General features: G+C 40.3%; 3 protein-coding genes across 7 annotated transcripts in view; all 3 read right to left on the reverse strand.

Annotated features, from left to right (window-relative positions):
- Positions 1 to 1,346: 1,346 nt before the first annotated feature.
- On the reverse strand, positions 1,347 to 4,207 carry LOC148382919 (uncharacterized). Its single transcript, XM_088360865.1, has 13 exons — positions 4,128 to 4,207; positions 3,243 to 3,391; positions 3,136 to 3,178; positions 2,997 to 3,040; positions 2,762 to 2,814; positions 2,633 to 2,685; positions 2,474 to 2,557; positions 2,345 to 2,396; positions 2,152 to 2,228; positions 1,982 to 2,088; positions 1,800 to 1,914; positions 1,613 to 1,723; positions 1,347 to 1,537 (listed from the first exon to the last, which is right to left on the reverse strand). The coding sequence occupies exons 1-7, from the start codon at positions 4,205 to 4,207 to the stop codon at positions 2,554 to 2,556; spliced, it is 426 nt and encodes a 141-aa protein (XP_088216991.1). The 3' UTR covers positions 1,347 to 1,537; positions 1,613 to 1,723; positions 1,800 to 1,914; positions 1,982 to 2,088; positions 2,152 to 2,228; positions 2,345 to 2,396; positions 2,474 to 2,553.
- A 1,185-nt stretch (positions 4,208 to 5,392) lies between these two features.
- On the reverse strand, positions 5,393 to 9,771 carry rfng (RFNG O-fucosylpeptide 3-beta-N-acetylglucosaminyltransferase). Its single transcript, XM_088359169.1, has 9 exons — positions 9,459 to 9,771; positions 8,555 to 9,091; positions 7,842 to 7,890; positions 7,656 to 7,758; positions 7,426 to 7,579; positions 7,246 to 7,331; positions 6,977 to 7,142; positions 6,813 to 6,898; positions 5,393 to 6,749 (listed from the first exon to the last, which is right to left on the reverse strand). Exons 2-9 carry the CDS (start codon positions 9,023 to 9,025, stop codon positions 6,680 to 6,682), a joined length of 1,185 nt encoding a protein of 394 aa, XP_088215295.1. The 5' UTR covers positions 9,026 to 9,091; positions 9,459 to 9,771; the 3' UTR covers positions 5,393 to 6,679.
- A 414-nt stretch (positions 9,772 to 10,185) lies between these two features.
- The window catches only part of LOC148382921 (V-type proton ATPase 116 kDa subunit a 1-like), a 29,258-nt gene continuing 19,965 nt past the window's right edge, over positions 10,186 to 19,478 (reverse strand). Inside the window, exons 1-22 of one of the 5 annotated variants that reach the window (XM_088359167.1) lie at positions 19,108 to 19,200; positions 18,317 to 18,451; positions 18,168 to 18,246; positions 17,955 to 18,052; positions 17,744 to 17,872; positions 17,587 to 17,669; positions 17,395 to 17,521; positions 17,233 to 17,315; positions 17,019 to 17,112; positions 16,170 to 16,382; positions 15,918 to 16,068; positions 15,665 to 15,804; positions 15,430 to 15,593; positions 15,246 to 15,336; positions 15,051 to 15,169; positions 14,741 to 14,957; positions 14,536 to 14,643; positions 13,922 to 14,122; positions 13,254 to 13,271; positions 12,592 to 12,709; positions 12,342 to 12,513; positions 10,186 to 11,070 (exon numbers count right to left, since the gene is read on the reverse strand). In XM_088359167.1, coding sequence (XP_088215293.1) covers positions 10,977 to 11,070; positions 12,342 to 12,513; positions 12,592 to 12,709; positions 13,254 to 13,271; positions 13,922 to 14,122; positions 14,536 to 14,643; positions 14,741 to 14,957; positions 15,051 to 15,169; positions 15,246 to 15,336; positions 15,430 to 15,593; positions 15,665 to 15,804; positions 15,918 to 16,068; positions 16,170 to 16,382; positions 17,019 to 17,112; positions 17,233 to 17,315; positions 17,395 to 17,521; positions 17,587 to 17,669; positions 17,744 to 17,872; positions 17,955 to 18,052; positions 18,168 to 18,246; positions 18,317 to 18,451; positions 19,108 to 19,200 — 2,727 coding nt within the window. In that variant the 3' untranslated portion in view covers positions 10,186 to 10,976. Of the gene's footprint in view, positions 11,071 to 12,341; positions 12,514 to 12,591; positions 12,710 to 13,253; positions 13,272 to 13,921; positions 14,123 to 14,535; positions 14,644 to 14,740; positions 14,958 to 15,050; positions 15,170 to 15,245; positions 15,337 to 15,429; positions 15,594 to 15,664; positions 15,805 to 15,917; positions 16,069 to 16,169; positions 16,383 to 17,018; positions 17,113 to 17,232; positions 17,316 to 17,394; positions 17,522 to 17,586; positions 17,670 to 17,743; positions 17,873 to 17,954; positions 18,053 to 18,167; positions 18,247 to 18,316; positions 18,452 to 19,107; positions 19,201 to 19,478 lie in introns of those variants that run through there. The other 4 variants (XM_088359162.1, XM_088359164.1, XM_088359163.1 and 1 more) reach the window with 4 other exon arrangements.

Raw genomic sequence — 19,478 nt, forward strand, 5'->3', positions numbered from 1 at the left:
CCTAATCTTAAATGTCGTGTCATATATGACTTCAAATATTCCAATATGTTAAAAAGTATAATATGTATAATATAAGTAAGTAAAAGTATAATATAATAGTATGTTAAAGAAGGTGAGCACATGCAAATAACTGACATCTCTCACAAAGTGCCAGGTACTGCACAATATCGTCATCATCATCATCATCATCATCATCATCATCATCATCATCACACTACTCTAGATATGTTTTTTGATGACATTGATGCAAACCAAGTTAGTCAGAAACCTACATTTAAATAACTTGGTTTGCATTAGTGTCGTGAAAAAACTTGTCCAAAAGTCAGTGGTGGTGGTGGTGTGCAGTACCTGGCACTTGGGTTTTGTCCCAGTGAGAGATGTTTGCACTGTTTGAATGTGCTCACCTTCCCCCTAGTGCCTGCCACGAGAAGTAAGTGACATCATACCTGAGCTCATCAAGAACTTAAGCTGCTTCCATGCATTCAGGCAGGGCCTTTTCAAACTGCTTTTCTGTTCAATAGATTGTGCAAGTGGAATGTGAGTCTTTGTGATTGATGAGCAAATTTGTTCATTTGAAGTCTTTCATGCTTGGTGGTCACTGCATTGGCAAAGTACTGTTTCAAGTCTTGAGGTGAGAGTTGCTCACTTCCAAACCTAAGTGTCTACGACTATGGACACACGTTTTCAGCCTTGAGGTGAGTGTCACTGCAACAGAGCCAAGTCTTTGCTGCTTCTCTCTGTGTCTCCACATGAGTCAAAGTGATGCAATTGTACAATTGCAGTCACTTTGAGTCATGTGGAGACCGAGAGAAGCAGTCAAAGACTTGGCTCTGTTCAGTGGCTGAAGGCAAACACTCAACTCCAAGCTGAAAAGAGCCTTCCAAAACCTAAGTGCCGCTTTGCCCGCCTCCTAACTTTGCCCAAATTCAGCCTGACCAATCACAGTTCGGCTCAAAATTTGCATAACCACGCCCCTTTTCCGACAGCCAATCAAAATGCAGCATTTGCACATCTGACCAATCAGATTGCTTCATTTTAAAGAGACCGCGCCCACTAAAGTTCCAACCAATCACATGGCACCTCATTTGCATATCTACGCCCACTTGTCGACCAACCACAGCCTTTTATTCTCATTGCTCCACCCAGTTTTTGAGCTCTCAGCCAATCATGAAGCAGTATTCCAGTCATGATTCCGCCCCATTTCTCAAAAAATTTCACCAGAAAAAAAATCCGTAAAAAAAACCCAGAAATTTTGGGGTAGGGGAAAAAAAAGAAAATTAAAAAAAAGTTTGAAAATAATATTTTGTTTTGTTTTAAAGTTATAATTGAAAATGAAGAGTTGAAAGTTTGTGTTATTTGTAATAAAGCTTTATTTCTTTTGCAGAGTAAACATTCAATCACAACAAAGTAACAAGTTGGATGGTAGTCTGCTCGTTGCCGAGTGGTGAAGTGGTCGGCCAGAGGGACGAGTGGTGAAGTGGTCGGCCAGAGGGACGAGTGGTCGGCCAGTGGGACGAGTGTTACTCCATGCCTGGACCTGAGACAAAAAGATTGGTAAGTAAAAAAGCCAAGTCAGCGTTTTGTGCAGAAAAAGTTTGGCCATGGAACATACCAGTGTGCAAGGAGAGTTGTTCATGGCACAGAGTATTGCAAGCTGCATAACCAGGAAGCTGATTTGGTTCCTTGCTGCATGGCCCAGGAAGTTGATTTTGTTCCTTACTGCCTGTCAGAAAATAGGAGAAAAAAATTATTGGAATAAAGATAAGATTGTGCAATGAGTAGCATTTAAAGTGCCTCACTTCTCAGGTTGTCTTAGAGCTGAGGAAGTAACAAGAACACCAAAGTGCTGCTGGTATGCGGCTTTGCTCTGGTCCTCAGCTTCCACTATGAGCAGGTACTTGATGGTGCTTCACACTGGACAAAAAAACAGTAATTCAAATTTTGAAACATGTTGGCTAAAATGTCACTTTCCTTCTCCCACCAGCAGAGGGCTCTTCAGGCAGCACAGATCCTGGTGAACAAGCTCAGAGACTGAAGACCAACTGTGGCAGGTTTTGCACTTTCTGGACCTGGATTTGCCACCTCTGCCTGGAAAGAAAAAGGAACATTGACACAACATCTCCATTTAAGTTTACTGGTTTTATTTTTAACTGTAGACTGGAAGCAGCCGGTCACTGGTGCGCAGGCAGAGTTCCTGAAATGTTTTAACAACTCTCCAGGATGGACACCTGCACACAACACAAACAAGGGACCCACCATGCTGCCATTTAGTACATTTTATTTGAGTGTCAACTGAAAATAGAGAACCTTGAGGAACCTCGCCATGGTTTGGGAGGGCTTTTACCTTTGGCCAGCAGGTGGCAGATTTTCCAACTGCATCCTTACTGAAAAGGTCTCTGCAGGAAGAGGGAGGCATAAAAAATAAAGCAGGTAAGTGCTTTTAAACAATGCCAAGTTTGTAGTAAGTTGTCACCTGTCAGCATGTTGATGATTCCACAGGTTCAAAACCTGTCAGCTCTTCACCAGTAAATGCAGAAACCTGGTCTTTTAGCCTCACCTGGTGGACAAAAGGAGGAAAAACATGCTTAAATGTTTGACATGTGTCAAACATTTGGACGCGTGCGTGTTTCACCAGTGAAGAATGGAGGGCAGCACCGGACGTCTCTCCAACCACAGCTCGCTGGTCTGAAAGACACGGTAACGTTACAACCATTCTGCTTTTACATTTTCACCCTAACAAGCAAATTGAGCAAGAGGAGACCTGCAAGTGTCTCATGAAGCCATGCGAGGACTGCAAGGTGGCCATCTTGGACCCTGCATACAAAAGAAAAAGAACAAATGTTTGCTTTAGTCAATTTGATCAGATGCCTTGCTAATAAAAATATTTTTGCCATTTTGCAGTCAATCTGCTCCCTCTGTTCCAGATGCTGGCATGTGGACAGAAATGACAAGACCATTAGAAGCAGTCGATTGAAAGAGTTGACTTTAAAACTCACAGAAAGTCAGTCGGCCATGACGGGCGCGTTTTAAAGATTTGCACCTGCAGACAGAAAGTAGAAAATTAACACAAATGCATCGAAATACCCGTTTGTAATTCTCTGGTGGATTTATGCAAACGCTGCTTTGTCTACTTACCTTCGGCCAAACGGCGCTGACGTCCAGACGTTGCTAAATGTTTGTGCAAAAATGGTGTTAGTAGTCTTTCCACACGGTGCGTGCTTCAGTTTTCAAAATGTACTTACCCGCCGTTAAATGCTTCAATTGTTTGTTTGCACGCCAAATAAATGCGTTTTGGTGGTCGCTGAAGATGTTAACTGCTAACGCTAGCTTCTGCAAACTTTTGAGCTTGCACGCTTGCAAGATGGAAGCACGCCCAAAGTGCAAGTTGACGCTGAAAGAGAGCAAAAGCAGTTAGTTTCTAAAGGTTAACAAAAGTTGTACACCCACCTTGTCACTTTTATACGCTGTTGTGGCCCAGAGCAACGTGGCTCTCGCTGTCAGTGGTGAGTGCTCGAATGAGTGACGCGTTCTTGACGCGTTTTATACTCGTTTTGTGATGACGTCATTAGAAGAAGAAGAAAAAAAGAAAAAAAAACCTTTCAAACAGCTGCTAAGACAAATCTTGGGAGTGTTCGGGCATCGAACCAGCACCGCTATCTTCAGAGGCAATGGTCTTATCCTCTCGACCATTGTCCGTTGGTCATGGCTGAAATACATCTTTGTATTATCTCAAACCATGAAAGTATCTTCAGGAAAGGTTCAGCGTATCCTTCAATTACAACCACTTGACGTTGCTGTTTAAGATCTCGACTGGCCGGATGGATAAAGCTTTTGCCTTGAGTTTGGGAGAGGCGGGTTCGAATCTTGCATGTCGATCTATTTATTTGAAAATGATGCACGGAGCTGGTCTCGAACCCGAGGCTGCTGGACACCAACCCAAGTCGAGAACCAGTCAACTATTTTGGCGATGAAATTTTCGAAGTTTTCTTATGTATTTATAGAATACGTTTCAAGAGTAGATAAAATTGTAAAATCAACATGCACTTATAGAACACCAAGTGGTCTAGTAGTTAAAGTTTTTGCCTTATGTTCCGGAGAACCGAGTTCGAATCTCACATTATTCAAACTTTAGCTTAAAGTCCGCCTTGTGTGGGGCTCGAACCGTGGTCTCTCGAACACCGGGTAAAGTTATAAACCATTCTGCCATTTTGGCGGGGAAATCCGGCTGTTTTTTTTGGTAGTTTATTGTACTTGTTGTACTGGTCGCGAAAAGGAAAAATTGACATGCTCACTTTACGCTGGGTTACATACAAGTGAATGGGGGCACTGCCATCTCGCGGTACCTTGGCGTCATTACATGAACCGCTTCATAAACTAGAATCAAACATGTTTAATATCGTACGACGTACGTATTTATTTAATTGTGCTTATGTGATGATCTTTTAAACTAAACAAATGTATAGTAAACTACTCACATGTTTAAGTTCTAATAACCATATTGTAACTGAAGTGGAAATATATTTTCATTAAAGAAGGAGCAATGATGAAATGGAAATGGACATGGTCATTTTACACCGGGTTACATACAAGTGAATGGGGGCACTGCCATCTTGTGGTAGGTTAGCGTCATGACATGAACCACTTTATTGACGATAGTCAAAACCCCATTAAGTAAATTATATAAAATTATAATATTTAATAAAAATAATGATAACAATATATATATATAAAATACTAATAATAATAATAATTAATCAAATCTATACAGAAATTATCACTATAAATCATTATATAAATTATATATATACATACAAAATTATTATTTTATATTATTATTATCATTAAATATTACTATATTTTAATTTCACATAATTCAATTAATATAATATTAATTGAATTAACATATTGTATAAATTAATATAATATATTAATTTAATTAATGTATTAAATGGGCTTTTGACCATAGTCAATAAAGAAGTTCATGTAATGACGCTACTCTACCACAAGATGGCAGTGCCCCCATTCACTTGTATGTAACCCGGTGTAAAATGACCATGTCCATTTCCATTTCATCATTGCTCCTTCTTTAATGAAAATATAGTTCCACTTCAGTTACAATATGGTTATCAGAACTTAAACATATGAGTAGTTTACTGTACATTTCTTTAGTTTGAAACACCATCACATAAGCAGAATTAAATAAATACGTACGTCGTACGATATTAAACATTTTGACTCTAGTTTATGAAACGGTTCATGTAATGACGCCAAGCTACCGCAAGATGGCAGTGCCCCCATTCACTTGTATGTAACCCGGTGTAAAATGAACATTTCCATTTCCATTTTCGTTATCAAGCTAATATTGCAATAATGAACAAAACGAACCACAATGTACATTTTGCATTTATTTGGTAATAAAGATAAACTGTCAGTAACTGTTGGTAATAAAGTCAAACTGTCAAAATTAAGAGCATCCAACTTCATGAAAATGCTATTAACATTGTTCAATCAAATGTTTGAAGTCACACAGCCGAATGTTATTTAAAAAAAAAAAAAGGAATAACCAATGTTAAGTTTGAAGGCATTACGCACATACATTGGAGCATATTTGGACTTTTTTTCCATGACTGTACGTAGTTCACATTTAATGATCACATGTAAAACCACTTTAGAAAAAAGGCATCTCACAAAACATGCAGACAAAATAGTGCAATAAAAATACACAAATACCTAAGGTACAATGGGATCATGATATTACAAAGATATGTAACAATATTAAAAACACCATCATACAAAACCTTGCAAGTTTTGCTGCCATTAGTCCAAAAACTCCTCAATTCACATGCAATGTACCTCATCATCTCATTCTTGAGTCATCACCCATCATTCCCATTTGTTTTTTAAAAAAAATATTACAATACTGTGAATATGGCTATTGATATAAAGTTTAAATAACAGAAATAAAAAGGTGTACCAAGAGGAACTGAACTGTCCTGCTTGGTGGAAATAAGTCTGTCGAAAAATGTATTTCACTTTTAAAACTCCAACCGTAGCATTGAGGCAAAGATGCTTTTGCAAACTACAGTAAATAAACCAATAAATCACAATATGAGTTCATTTCTGTGAACCACCTGAACGTCCTCCCTCCTTCTTGCAGACACCATACAGTACTCCTTTTTTTTTTAATAATCCTCCCCATATGAAAAAAGAACAAGAAAATTATTTTCTTAATTAAAGCACTTAGTTTTGGGACTATTAAATTGTAAGATGATTGTTTATATTTCATTTATTTTCTGAATTCTATGACTACAATCCCAAACATGTTTTTCCTTCTTTTTTTTTTGTGTTTTTAAATCCTCTTCACAGATAAAAAAAAAGTTCTTTCTTCAATGCTATGCACTAATCATAGTTTGTGTTTCTTCATTGTTTTCACTAAAAGCTCACTCGAGCACCTCAGCAGAAAATGTCTATCATTTGACTGTGGGTTCTGAGAGAAGCTCCAAAAGCACTTCGGGCTCTATAACGCACGGCTTTGTATCAAAGATGTGTTTTGCAATCATTTCAAACACTCGTGAGGTAGGCTAGAATTAAAGCATCAGTTGTGAGGAATTCCCAACTAAAGGTAGCTTGATTACAGGAGAGCAGGGTAGAACTTGAAATGACAAGCTGGAAGTCAGTCTTAGTTGTGAGGTTTAGCTTTTGGACACCAGTCAGTATCTGGATATAGTAGGCAGTGGACTGTCTTAAATCTGTGGAATTGCAAGAGGAATTGACCAACAAAGTTTTTGGACCATTTTTGTGATTTTCTCTACCTTGTCGGATCTTCAACCAGTGAAAAGCCCCCGAGGATGCTGACCACATTTCGTCGATTCTCATAGCCTCCGTAGCTAAGCGTCACCTATTATTAAAATAGTCATAATGGTGTTTTTTTTTTTTTTTTGGGCCACTATAATCAAATGAGAATTTATACACAAACCTGCTCCAACACAGTGTCAGTAGGAAGCTTCTGAAGATTCTCCAGGTGGGAGTGGAAGAGCGGTGTGTGTATTAACGCCACCTCCAGCAGAGCCTCGATAATGTAGCCGATGGTGCAATCGTCCGGGAGGCGGATCTTCTCTGCCGTGCTGATGAAATTTCCCAAACTGACGTGAAGACAAGAGAGAGTTTCACATTTCAAATGTACGCCTGCACTCATTGGCTCCATTTTCTTGAATATCAGCTAAGTGTTTAGTGGGCGGGACCTACCTGGCCCATGGACTCATTTTCAACGCCAGCCCTCGGCTGATACAGAAACCTGCACCGCCTGTTGCAAACCAGAATTTGACTGACACCTGAAACGAACAATTGAAGTCAAATATGAAGCCACAAATTTTAGCTACACTGTCTAAGAAAACTATAATCAACTCAACAACTGGATTGACGGACCATTCCGTTGCTCTTGACCCGCTCGGCAGCTTCTATGGGATGATCGAGACTGGGTCGACCCAGGTAAACATCCTGACTGTGGTGGTAGGAAGACAGCAGTTGCAACAGGCTCGGCAGGATCACATAGTTGTCATCATCCACATGACAGAACCACCTGCAGGCACACAAAATATGACTCGACAAAGTGTTCAAGTCATGCTCTCCGCTGGGACTTTGGGGAACCTACTCACTTCTTCTGAGACTCGATGAATTTGTCATACTCGACGGACATCTTGCAGCAGAGAGCCTGTCGAGTGTGAGCTGCTGAACAGTTGGTGTTTATAATGTTTGCACCTATAGAGAAGAAGAAAAAAAGAAAAGTCATCTAGAATAATGGTCAATAACTGAAACATTTATTTTTTTTTAACCTCTTTTACCTGTTCTCATCTTAAGCTCTTTGTCCTCACCATCTGAGAATAAGTAGGTCTGGGAAAGAAAAAGACACATTGTTACAAACTGTCAACTCATGCACACACACATACACACAGTTGTCACACAATGGGCCTATTGATGACTCGTGATTGAGAGAAGCATTCAAAACGTGCAAATAATGATATTTTGGTGAATAAATATAAATGGCAGCAATGATTAAGTGTATGGCTTGGGTGGAACTCACACTGGAGGTCTTTTACAAGACGTCTAGCCAGTAAAAGCTCAAGTGTTTATATTGGGAGCACACGGGGAACTGTAAGACTCTTGCGTGTGTCGAGTGTTTCAGCAGTTTGTTCCAGAATAGCTTTTTCCAAACTCTCTAATTAACAGCATCTGCACACTGCGTTGCTTCAAGGGATATACTTCATATTCATTCCTGACTGTCATTTTTGCAAGGAAATACTCTGGCTAACCAACTAACTAAAACAAAACTAACTTAGTGACCTTTTTTTTTTTTTTTGCACGAGAACAGGGGTGTCAAACTTTTTTTTCGTCATAGCTTCTTTCGGAAGGCCGTTATGACTGCCAACCCAAATAAATGTAAGAGCACCTCATATTATATACAATTATAAATTATTATATATTATTAAAAAAAAACCAACCTTGCTCTAAAAACGGCTTTATTTGGAACTAACTACTCCTAGACAAGTCATCTCACCTGTTCTTTAGCCCGTGATATCCAGGTCTGAATCAGCAGCTCCAGTCTGGACTTGTGGTATTTCCTGGTGGTTTTAACTGCAATAAAAATATCCTTTAATTCCAACAGGTCTCGTGGTCCAGGGCCAGGGAAAATGTGGCCTTGTCCTTCATGGATAGAAAGCTCTTTTTCACTTTCTTTGTCATGGTCATCGTCAAAAGGTTCAGTCTCTATGGTAGCGTTCAGTCCTTGTGAGCTTATATTCAACCCGGTGGGCCTTTCTGTGTCTCCAGCAGAATCAGACAGCGAAGTGGAAGACGAGGTCTTGATTTGAGGTCTGGGCTGCGGCAGGTCTACCTGGCGGGCCGCCGGTTGGAAGGCCGGGATGAGCAACAAGAGGAGGCCGCCGAGCACCAGGGAAAGCAGGAAGCCCACCTTGCTGACCCCCAACGACGCTATGTGCATTCTGGCAGGCCCACGGAGACGGCGCATCAGCCTCCAGGGCTGAAGCCACTTTCCACGCTGCCTCGTCCCATCCTCACTCCATCACGCCGAATTCTGCACAAGTAGGTAGAAGAGGTAGTCAATATAAGAAGAAAAAAAAAAAGACACATTCACATCTCTGCACGCTAAACATTTTGAAGGATGCTTTAATATGATGCATTCAATTGCCATTGGTGAGAAATTCTGGAATGAGTCAAATTACAGGGTAAATACACTTCTACCGGAGATTATACTATTCTTATATGTTTCCTAATCTAATTATTTAGAAGTGTCAATCATTGACAGAATCGTCAATTGTTCTTCAAATATTTAACCACGACACTACTTCCGTTTCAGAATAGTGGAACTAAACTTTAGGTCACTCATAATTGTCAATGACTATTGTCACTTTTCCAATGTTTGCTTACAAACAGAAACTTACCGAGAAATATCGGAGAATCCATCCAAAGTCCACAATGAGTCGCCCAGGAGAATCCGACAGAGTGGGACTTTAACTCAATTAGCCTAGTTAGCTTACTAGAAAACAATCCACGAGAGCCGAAGTTAGAAGTTTTAGACAATTTTCCCCAACCGATCGACTCAGCACCTTTCGTATAATATTCTACAATAGTCTAAAGTCTTAAATAGTGTACTTAATCGCCTGTGAAGATACAATCGTATATTTCGAATGCAATACAATCTCATACAAAGACGAAAACAAAGTTGCCTTGCAGGTCAAGTGGAGCACTCAGAAGTAAGAATGGAATCAAGTTTCCGGGATAAAAAGGTACCATTTCCGGTTACCCTTCAAAATACAAAAGAAAATAAAACAAATAAAATTGGGTCAACAACAATAATAAAGCATATCAACATTGGATTTAAGATACAAGCATGTTTCAAGTTGTTAAATTATGCAAACTATGGAGTTTAACATAAATTGAGGTTCTGACATGTTTCCAACGCTGTAGAAGGCAAGAAAGAAGAAAATCCATACCCCATAAGTTTATTAATCACACACCACACACACACACACACACAACCTCCCACATCACCAATAACTTAGCAACAATAGTTCTATTTTTGATTTGTGGAGCATGTCCTGCAGTTACACACATCATCAAGCGATTAACTCCAGTTTAACTCCACGAAATGATGGTGACAGTAATCTCTCACAATTGAAACATGTCCATTTAATGTACTTTTTTGTTTTTCGGTCTAAAACTGTAGCTCATTTTCCATGAAATATTTGTGTTCACACCAAATAGATGATCGTTTAAAGACAAACTTTCCTCTACGATTTACACAGAAGACATGCAGGAGACAGCAGGTAACACAATCTTACCAAAGGACTAGTTTGTCGTCTCACAATAACATTGCTGTGTGGTTTTAAATCACCAAAATTCTCTCGATATAGTTTTTGTAGGAAAATAATAAAATACTGATATGGCTTCTCATTGATATTTCAATTCATGCCTGACATCCTATAGATGTTGCAGGTATAATTTTAGAGGCAAGATGCAACCTTTTTATTACTGTTATTACAAACAACTTTGATTTGTATTTTTTTTTCCACTTAACGGCACCATATTACCACTTCTCATTTCCTATTTTTGTGCCAGTAAAGTTGCATATTAAGTGAATGGATCTTACCTTTTTTTTCCCACAGCCTTAAATTTCAAAGTTACTAGGTTGAGACTCACAACAGGAAATGACATCTTATTTCACAAGCCTCACTGAATCTATTTGACAATAAATACATAAATAAAAGGATTTTTTTTTTTTTTGCAAGTGAACACAATACCAGCATGATGGGGTATTGAAAGTGGAATCCGTTACAATAGTTAATTTACTAATACCACAAAGAAGAAAGGTTTTTGGATTGCCACTAGAGGGAAACAGAGATTTGCACCAGGGTTCATGCACACAGATAGGAAGAGAGAAGACTAGACTTCCCTGATGATTATTCGTCAAATCTTCCATCCAGGATGCTTTCGAATGAAAAGGGGACAAACTTGAAGCCCTGGCCGGAATAAAATTTATTCTGGAACTCCACCCTGAAAAGAAAGAATGGAGTGGAATAAGTATGTGCTCAGTCAGAGGGCTATATAGGTTCTTCCTCATCACCACAAAGTTCCAAGAACAATTTGTTCTTTCATACAAACATCTCCCTCACGTCAACATCTGTAGCAACTTATTCTTTTTTGTATTTCTTTATTTTTTTATCCATTTATTTATTACAAAAGAAGAAAAACACAGCTCTACCTATCTTATCAGTGCAAATGGATGCAATACACCAAAGGCTAAAAAGAATGGGGTGTCAGTTCCCTCTGGATCCGGGCCTCAGCGATTGAGGGGAGCTGCCCAGGAATGTCTCCAAGCCCTGGCAAATATTTGGTCTACCAGTGGCGTGAGAGGGTAACACTTAAAATGTGGAAAGAAACGAGAGATCCTCTCTTCTGCCTCCCTCGCTCTCTCTTTCCTTCCCTCCCTACACATGTGTGGAAATGGAAAAAGTCTTGTGCATTACACACAGCACTTTGGCCTTGTAGTCATTTGTGTGCAGACAAGTCATCAGCACGTGCGTGTGAAGAACAGGCACCGAAGCAGAGGGCTGATGTTGACTGCTGTTAAGTGTGAGCACAACTATTTCCATTCGCTCATATCCGTGAAAAATACTCCAGGCCTCTTTTTAACCTTAGCGGATACCTGTTGAGCTGACACGCTTCTGCTTTATTAACCAAGTAACATTCTCCTCCAAGGAGTGTAATGTATGGACTGACAAGATGTTAAGCTACAGAGACCTGTTGAGCATTTGATTTATGAAGCAAGTATCATTCTGTAGCATTCTCCTACAGATTATGCATTTTTTTTGAACATGGTATGAAGAGTCAATGAATTCCAGATTGTAGGGGTCAATAATGTGAGACACTACCCAGGGAGCAACTGACCTTTGCATATTTTGTTAGCATCAACTGGATTATTGTTATTATTCATAAATAATACTGCTCCTTTACATTCCAGCAGTGTTGATGATGTCCTCTAATGGGCTAATGTTTGACTTGTGTGTACTCAGCATGTTGGCCATGGTGCAAGGAGGCGATGGATCTGGAAGTTAGCTATTTTAAGTCCCTCGTTTGGTAAAGCACTTTGGATTAGGAATGTTTCATGTTCCGTTCATTCTTCATGTACTTGTCAAGATGCTCTTTGGCAGAGATACTTGGTTCAAAAGGTGAAAAATGACAGCGCATGTTTTTTCTCAATGTATGATGGGGAGAAATGTTATCATGAACAAATATGGATGGGCACGCCTGTGTTTGTTTCTCACCAGTGAAGACGTAGGGCGTGTAAAAAGGCAGACAGCCCCTCCATGATGAGCAGGATAGCGACCGTGAGGGTGGCGAACGCCGCAAAGATGATGGTGAGGCCGAAGAAACCGCCGCCGCTCCGGGAGGACAAACCCAGGTGCATGACCATGGACCACAGCACCTCTGACAGCTCTGAACAAATGAATGAATGCCAGTGAGAAGAACCAAAATGTATCTAGGCATCACTGGATAACATGTGTTTTTACTCACGCGCATGAGCCAAGCTCAGGGCCCAAAGACGGAGATAAGAGGCCGTGTTGGAGATGCATCCCAGGCAGTACTCGATGGTGTGGATGGCTTGATGTACAGCTACATCACCAAAGTCAAACTGGTGGGGGGGGGAGAAAAAGTTTTTACTGCAAGCAAGTGAAAGAAATCAGGGTTTGTAGGAAATACTGTTTTGTCCAAAAGGATCATAGACGTGAACATGTTTGTGTATTGTCGCTCCATTCACACCATCCTGGAACAAGACAAGCCTTTCCTGTATAAAGTGGGCGGGGCTATTGCTGAATTTGGCTTGGTGCTACCCGGCCGGGTTTCCGCTTTCCATGCTTGTCTTTTGTTCTTGGACTCATGGAATTGAGTTCATGGAAGTTGCTTCATTGTTCCCATTCAAAGGGTCTCCAACGAGAAAACAAAACTGGCGGCCAGTCTGATGTCATGGTGGATGCTCTTGGAGATACGGTGAAGATATGGTGGAACGCTTGTTTCTCAAGTGCCATTATTTTATGAATTCTAATCATAAAGTATTTCAAAATTCCTAGGTGCCCACCTGCAAAGTTTCTTGAAATTGGAAATGAAAATACAAACACAAAATCTCAGATTTGTAAGACACCAAGCATGCTGAAATGAAACGCCACATCGTTTCTTACCGGCTCTTCCTCTGCATGCTTGAAAGTAAGGAAATGTGAAAGATTAGTATCACTTTGGTAACTAAATGTTCACCTAATCTAACCCAATCCAAAATTGGAATAGAAAGTGAGTACCATTTGCAAAATGCTGTTTGTGTAATATTAGGAGACGTTTCTAATTTATCCTTAATCTCTAAACATGCCTACATGGAATATCAGTGCCTTGGAAAAAATGGTGATGAATGTAGTCCTGTTCAATTCAATCACAGTTATGCAATATGTTATCACAACATAAACACTCCAACGTAGTATGCATCCGACCTAGGGCACACCAAAGCTCTGAGTCAACTGGGTGGTATTTTCAGAAATTCCATTCCCTGGTTCTCATGAAAAACACCTCAGTGTTTATGTTTCTGAAATGGAAAATCCGACTCTTATCTGCTCTAGTCCATCACAGGCCTCCCTTTCTACACTATTTGAAAAGTACACATTGCACCATCTCCTCCTCCTACCCAGGAGAGAAAGTGAAATAAATATGAAATCAAATGAAATAAATAAAATAATACATTAAATGAAATAAATGTATGAATAATATATATATTTTTTTTCTTCTTCCAAATTCAACATAGTGATTTCCAGTCAACGCCATGTTTGCAGCTATCATCAATAAAGAGATTTGATGCGCTCACCTCATCTTCCTCCTCTGAGTGTTGGGAGAGCTGGTCGTGGTCCATGATCCCAGCCTCATCCTCCGTGGGCCCGTTGCCCACCCGCACCCCTCCGAACTTCTGAGTGCCCTGTTGGGTGAGTCCCGTGCATGATGAGGACACGCCTGTTCGCTCTAAAGATTGCGCTAGATTCTCTGCAGGGGTTTCTTGCATCTTCTGTGACTAGATACAAAAGTCACAAAAGCTTTGTCGGGCTTAAAGCAAGCCTTGCTTTGCACGCTGCTGCACATCGCCGCTCATTTTAACATGGCACCCTAAACAGATGTTGAAGTCTCTCCAACTATAACGACTTCAAGAACGATCGAAAAATCTTAGCCGATAATATATTAGGTGTATTGTTTTGAATAATATTGCATTTAATCGTGGCGAAATGACTTCTTGAGGGTCAAAACATTTTATGTATGGACATTTGAGCTCATCTGTTTTGAGGGTGCCCTCAGATTTTCAGAGCGCTTTCAAGGCAAGCTTTAAGCATTTCATGGCAAAACAACAACATATACTGAAAGACAGAATAGAAGCAAAAAAAAAGGTTACATTGCAAAGGAAAAGAGTTTGAAGAGTGCATATGGACATACCAGGTGCTTTTTCCACAGGTGCTGACGCCGAAGCACCATGGTTTTCACAACCAGCATACAGGGGACACATGCAAGGGCAATGAGCACCAACAAAATCTGGATCCCCATCTATAGATGCAAACACAGAGATGAAATTGTGATGAGTGTGTGTGTAGGCAGGGTAAAAAAAAAAAGAAATCGAGAAGAGAATGAGGGGAAATGGCACCTGTCCCGCATAGAGGGATTTGGTAGTGGGGTCACTGTAATTGAAGAGGCACATGTTGATAAAGTGGATGAGCAAGCTGGGAGCATCTTTGGAAGTCAATGCATCGTAAGCCGTCCATTTGTAGAAGACCAGCAAGGCCAGGTAACCGAACAGGCTGGACATGAAAACGATCTCTGGAATGAAGCCCAGGAAGATGTTCAGTGGCTTCTTGAAGTACCTGCAGTGAGACACATCATTTTTTAAAATCAAATAAGTTGAATCAATCAAAGAAAAAAAAAAGGTGTATTTGAGTAAATGTGGCAGTACTTACAAATGGTTAAAAAGACTCAGAGAGACTCCAAACAGCATGTGGATAACACCGAGGATGACAGACATCTTCATTTTGAAGGAGTTGAGGAACGTCAGCTTGTTGGTGGCAATATTCCAGATCTACACACATGACAGCTGGACTTAATATCAACGAAACTCCCTCATTTCAACGATAAGATGTTCATTTTTGTTTTACCGGGTCAATTCCCAGAGGATAAGGCCCGTTGAACACACCAGGGATTGCCGGGTCCAACTGGAGCACTGCGTTTCCTTCAAGCGTTTGGAACCTTCAGCATGACAGGAAAACATTAGGAATATATTGTATTGTTTATTTTGATTTTATTGAAGATAATACTGTACTGTATAAAATGACGACTTACGACCAATTGGCTCCTTTGGGGCCAAACATGGGCCTGACACTCCATCCAGAGCCAAACATGTTTAGTGATTTGGAAAAGCAATCATTGTAAATGATCCCTGTGTAGACGGAGAAGATCCCCATGAGCAATATGATGTAGCGACCAGCAAACACCATATTGAACATCTGAAGGGAAATAGGAGATAGAGAGCGGTCAATGCATGGCTTAACATTCCAAGTGACCATTTTGACAATACCTCATTGTCACTTTTCTGGGAGAGGAGGCGACTTTCTCGGATGACTAAATAAAGAGCAGCGCAGGTCATTAGAAGGCCATGACCCATGTCGCCAAACATGACAGCAAACAGGAAAGGGAAGGTGATGATGGTGTATTGAGCTGTAGTAGAGAAGAAAAATAGATGATTCAAGTTGTTAAAATTCACCACAGCCACACAGAAATTCCAATTGCTATCCTGTGTATTGTTTGCTGGTTTCTTCAAATGACATCACCTGGATTGATTTCCCTGTAATTTCCAATGCCATATGCATCCACAATGTTCTGAAAGCCGGAGGTGAATTTATTGGTCTTGTTAAAAGTGGGCGGAGTCTGTTTGGTTGTCATCCTGTTGAGGATTGACGGCACGGTCGAACCGCTTCGTTCCTGTAAAATTAAAATGTAGTTTCAATTAGTTCTGTTATTTTCAACACTCATTTTTTTATTTTTTTTTAAATGTGCTTTCAATTTTCATTCCAGAAACTCACCGTTCCTCTGCGTAGGGCAAACTGAATTGAGTCCAGATCTGAGACCGGGCACCAGACTTCGGCGATCAGACATTTCTGGGTCACGTCGATGTTGCACAGATTCAGAGTGTGGTAAATAGCCTTCATCTTGCGAACCTTGATGAACCACACTCGCATTGTCTTTGAGGCGGCCTGCAACACTCGCTGACGGTGGTCCTCGGTCTGGTTCAGAACCTGTGTTGGCAAAATCAAAGCATTAGTTGGTATCAAAGTAAACATCTTCCTCATAAGCATGGGATTCCAATTCAGAACCTGATTCATGTGTATTTCCATGAATGGCTTTTCCTGTTTTGTTGCAAATGTATGTAGATTAGCCGATACGGCAAATAATTAGTGTGGCAAATGTTCTATTGTATGAGTGTCATAAATTATGTGTCTGGCACGCTTTCACTTGCGTCAATACTCAAGCAGAATCAGAGACTTTTCCCCCCACCCCTACTTAAAAACGGCAAACTCTGGTCAGCACAATTTTTTGATAGCGGACAACCCTCTTTTGGAGATAAGAGCCACGGCACAAAAAGACCCGTTGACACAACAATGGATTTTGTTACACATTGATTGGTGCAAGGAGCCTGAAGACAAATGACCTGTTGTAGACTTTCTGATTAATTGGTTGTTTTGAAGTTTTGCCACAAAGAATAAGAAACCCACTTTCAAAATGAATGTTAATTATATAACAGTTTATCAAATGGATTACCGTGCCGATGGTCTTTTTGTCATTTTTATTGTCCTGCTTTGCTCAATTCTTCCACCAAGAGTTCAGAATGTTTGATCATTGCTCGATTTATTGAATAAAAAAAGGGAATGTACCATTTGGAGATCGTCAATACGGCTGTTGACTCCAGCTAACATCTCTTTCCTCTCTTGTGGAGTCTCTGGGCAAGGGTACAGAGAGGCACGGAACCTGGAGGGAAAAAAAATCTCAGTCAACTCACATCAAAGGGAAAGAGATATCAAAATAGTTGGGTCTCTGAAGAAATGAACTAAGAAGTGCATTTCAAAATAAAAGGATAAAAACACCCACCCCTCACAAATCTTTTTCACCCTGTTCTTCAACTGATCACCTTGGAAGAAAATGATGAAGACCGATTTGTGGACTTGGTCTCCCTGTGTGAGAGAATAATGAAAAACTTACATTTTTTTGTTATTGATTTCCTACCTACAAAGATGCTTTTTGTGTACTGACTGTGGCGGGGTCCTCCAGCGGGTCTTCGATCTCTGCCTTCCGTAAGAAAACGTTCCCGCGGCACACGCGCCACAGCATTCTCTCAAACGTTGGAATTCTTTCTCGACTGATCACACCCGCGACAAATCTGTACAATGAGAAGACCAGTTTTTGCTTTCAAGTAATTATAACAAATATTCTCTGATGCTTTACCCCAATCTGAGGGGAGCACCTCTTCCCCCTTCGTTGCCTTCCATGAGGGCTGATGACTCTTCCAATAAGTTGGGATCCTCCATCTAACAAAAACAACACAACCTTGTTATTTATTTTATGCCAACCAACATAGGGAGAGCTACAAAAGGGTGAAAACCTCATCAAAGAACTGCTGCGTTCGCCGAAGAATGTGTTTGAGCTCCGTCAACTCCAGGAAGTTCTTCTTCAGAGCTTCCTGGTTAGTGTTGATCTCCTTCAATTCGTTTTCCAACTTCTCAAAGGTAGCCTGCAAAGCAAAACAGCAGAGGTGACCAAATCAATTGATTCATCGATTTGATCTAAATAATGACCAAATCAAATGAGTTCACCTCCAAATCGATCATGTCCCTTGGAAAAGGAACCTCAGGATTTTCCCCGGTGTCAACAGTTGGAATATTGGCTTTCTTGATCTCCTTCTCCACAAATCCTATTCCGAGCAGTGAGAGAGCACGTTATGAAGGATCCAAATTTTTACTGTCCTTTTTTTTTTTTTTACATAATTACACATAAATAGAATTCATTAAACTGTCTGAATGACTTACTTAATTTCCTGTCCATCTCCTCACATCTCCTCACTTCATTCACAAACTTTCGCTGGAACACATTCACGTCCGGATTGAGCTGGCAATGGAAATGTCCTTGTTAGGCGAGTAGAAATTGACATCACATGTTTAACACCATTGTTACTTACATCTCTAAACTGGACCATGCCAAGTTCTCCCAGTTCACTGACACAGCAGTAAGCCGCCTCTGACTGGAGGAACAGCTGGGCCAGTGTCATCTCCTCACTCCTGAATAGTTCCCCCATGATGATGACCAACCAGCTACACACATAAAAAATACTATATATTAGACTTTTAAAAAAGCCAAACATGCTTACTGGCCAACAGGAACACAAAGGCGAAGCTGCCAGTACTTTTAACATTCTGCCCCTGCCATGTAACAAAATGGCAATTCTCTGGATAACTAAAATGTGGATTCATCTAAAAAAAAACTAATATATATTAGATAGCTGATGTGAAACTAGACAGAAACAAAACTGCCCAAACAAGGAAGGGGGGTTATTTTATTATCCTTGACTCTGTTTGTATGTTAGCTTGATCGAATGGTGCTCATCTGTCGTGAGCATCCTTCTTACTGCAGCACTGCCCTTCAGCTCAAGGACGCCATGATGCTGCCTGCTGACTTCCATCACCGCGACAGCCAGCATCTATCGCCTCTACATTCTCTCTCAACCACCATCTCGTTGCGCAAAAATACGGAAAGATTGTTGTTGCTTACAATTAAAAAACGATTCAACCTGTGATCGCTAAATGATGTCCGAAATCGAACCACAGAAAAGGTTTCGCATAGTCGTCCTTACAATCCATATTATGGAGGAGGTAACAGGTTTGGAAAAAATGACGCACGAGCGCTGAACATGTTAATGAACGACTACAATGCATTAAAAAATATTCATGTACGTATTTTTATACTTACCGCTAAATATGTGTAATTTGTCAAAATCTCTGGCCTGCCGAGCCCTAAGGATGCTACGCTCGTCAAGTTGGATATACTAAACGCGAGTTCCAACATCCGTTGTTGGAATCAAAATAAAAGCATAAGACGGTGCAAATTGAATCGATGGCCGTTGACTGCACGCAACACAGATCACAACAATTAAGCACAGGTCCATAAAATAATTTTACCAAATCAAATAGTTTATTATTAATCATTTTCTTTACAGTTTTATTTGTGCACTTTTATTTTGAAGGCCCTTTGCAGAAACACATAGAAGCATGTAGGAAAAATAAAATGAATGAATGAGTGCATGAATGAATGAATGGCAACATCTGCAAGGCCGACAGAATTGC

This window comes from Syngnathus floridae, chromosome 18 (genome assembly GCF_059516105.1).
Source record: "Syngnathus floridae isolate MCC-2025c chromosome 18, RoL_Sflo_1.0, whole genome shotgun sequence".
Taxonomy (NCBI): Eukaryota; Metazoa; Chordata; class Actinopteri; order Syngnathiformes; family Syngnathidae; genus Syngnathus; species Syngnathus floridae.

What these genes read in the sequence shown, in the direction of transcription:
- LOC148382919 (XM_088360865.1), bottom strand. Translation starts at nt 4,207, where the DNA reads ATGGCAGAATGGTTTATAACTTTACCCGGTGTTCGAGAGACCACGGTT. An exon ending in ATTGAAGCATTTAACGGCGG is followed by an intron (nt 3,179 to 3,242) that starts GTAAGTACATTT and finishes CCATTTTTGCAC; the next exon opens with AAACATTTAGCAACGTCTGG. An exon ending in TCATGGCCGACTGACTTTCT is followed by an intron (nt 2,815 to 2,996) that starts GTGAGTTTTAAA and finishes TTTTGTATGCAG; the next exon opens with GGTCCAAGATGGCCACCTTG.
- rfng (XM_088359169.1), bottom strand. Translation starts at nt 9,025, where the DNA reads ATGCGCCGTCTCCGTGGGCCTGCCAGAATGCACATAGCGTCGTTGGGG. An exon ending in AAAATGAGTCCATGGGCCAG is followed by an intron (nt 7,143 to 7,245) that starts GTAGGTCCCGCC and finishes TCTTCACGTCAG; the next exon opens with TTTGGGAAATTTCATCAGCA. An exon ending in CTGACACTGTGTTGGAGCAG is followed by an intron (nt 6,899 to 6,976) that starts GTTTGTGTATAA and finishes TTTTAATAATAG; the next exon opens with GTGACGCTTAGCTACGGAGG.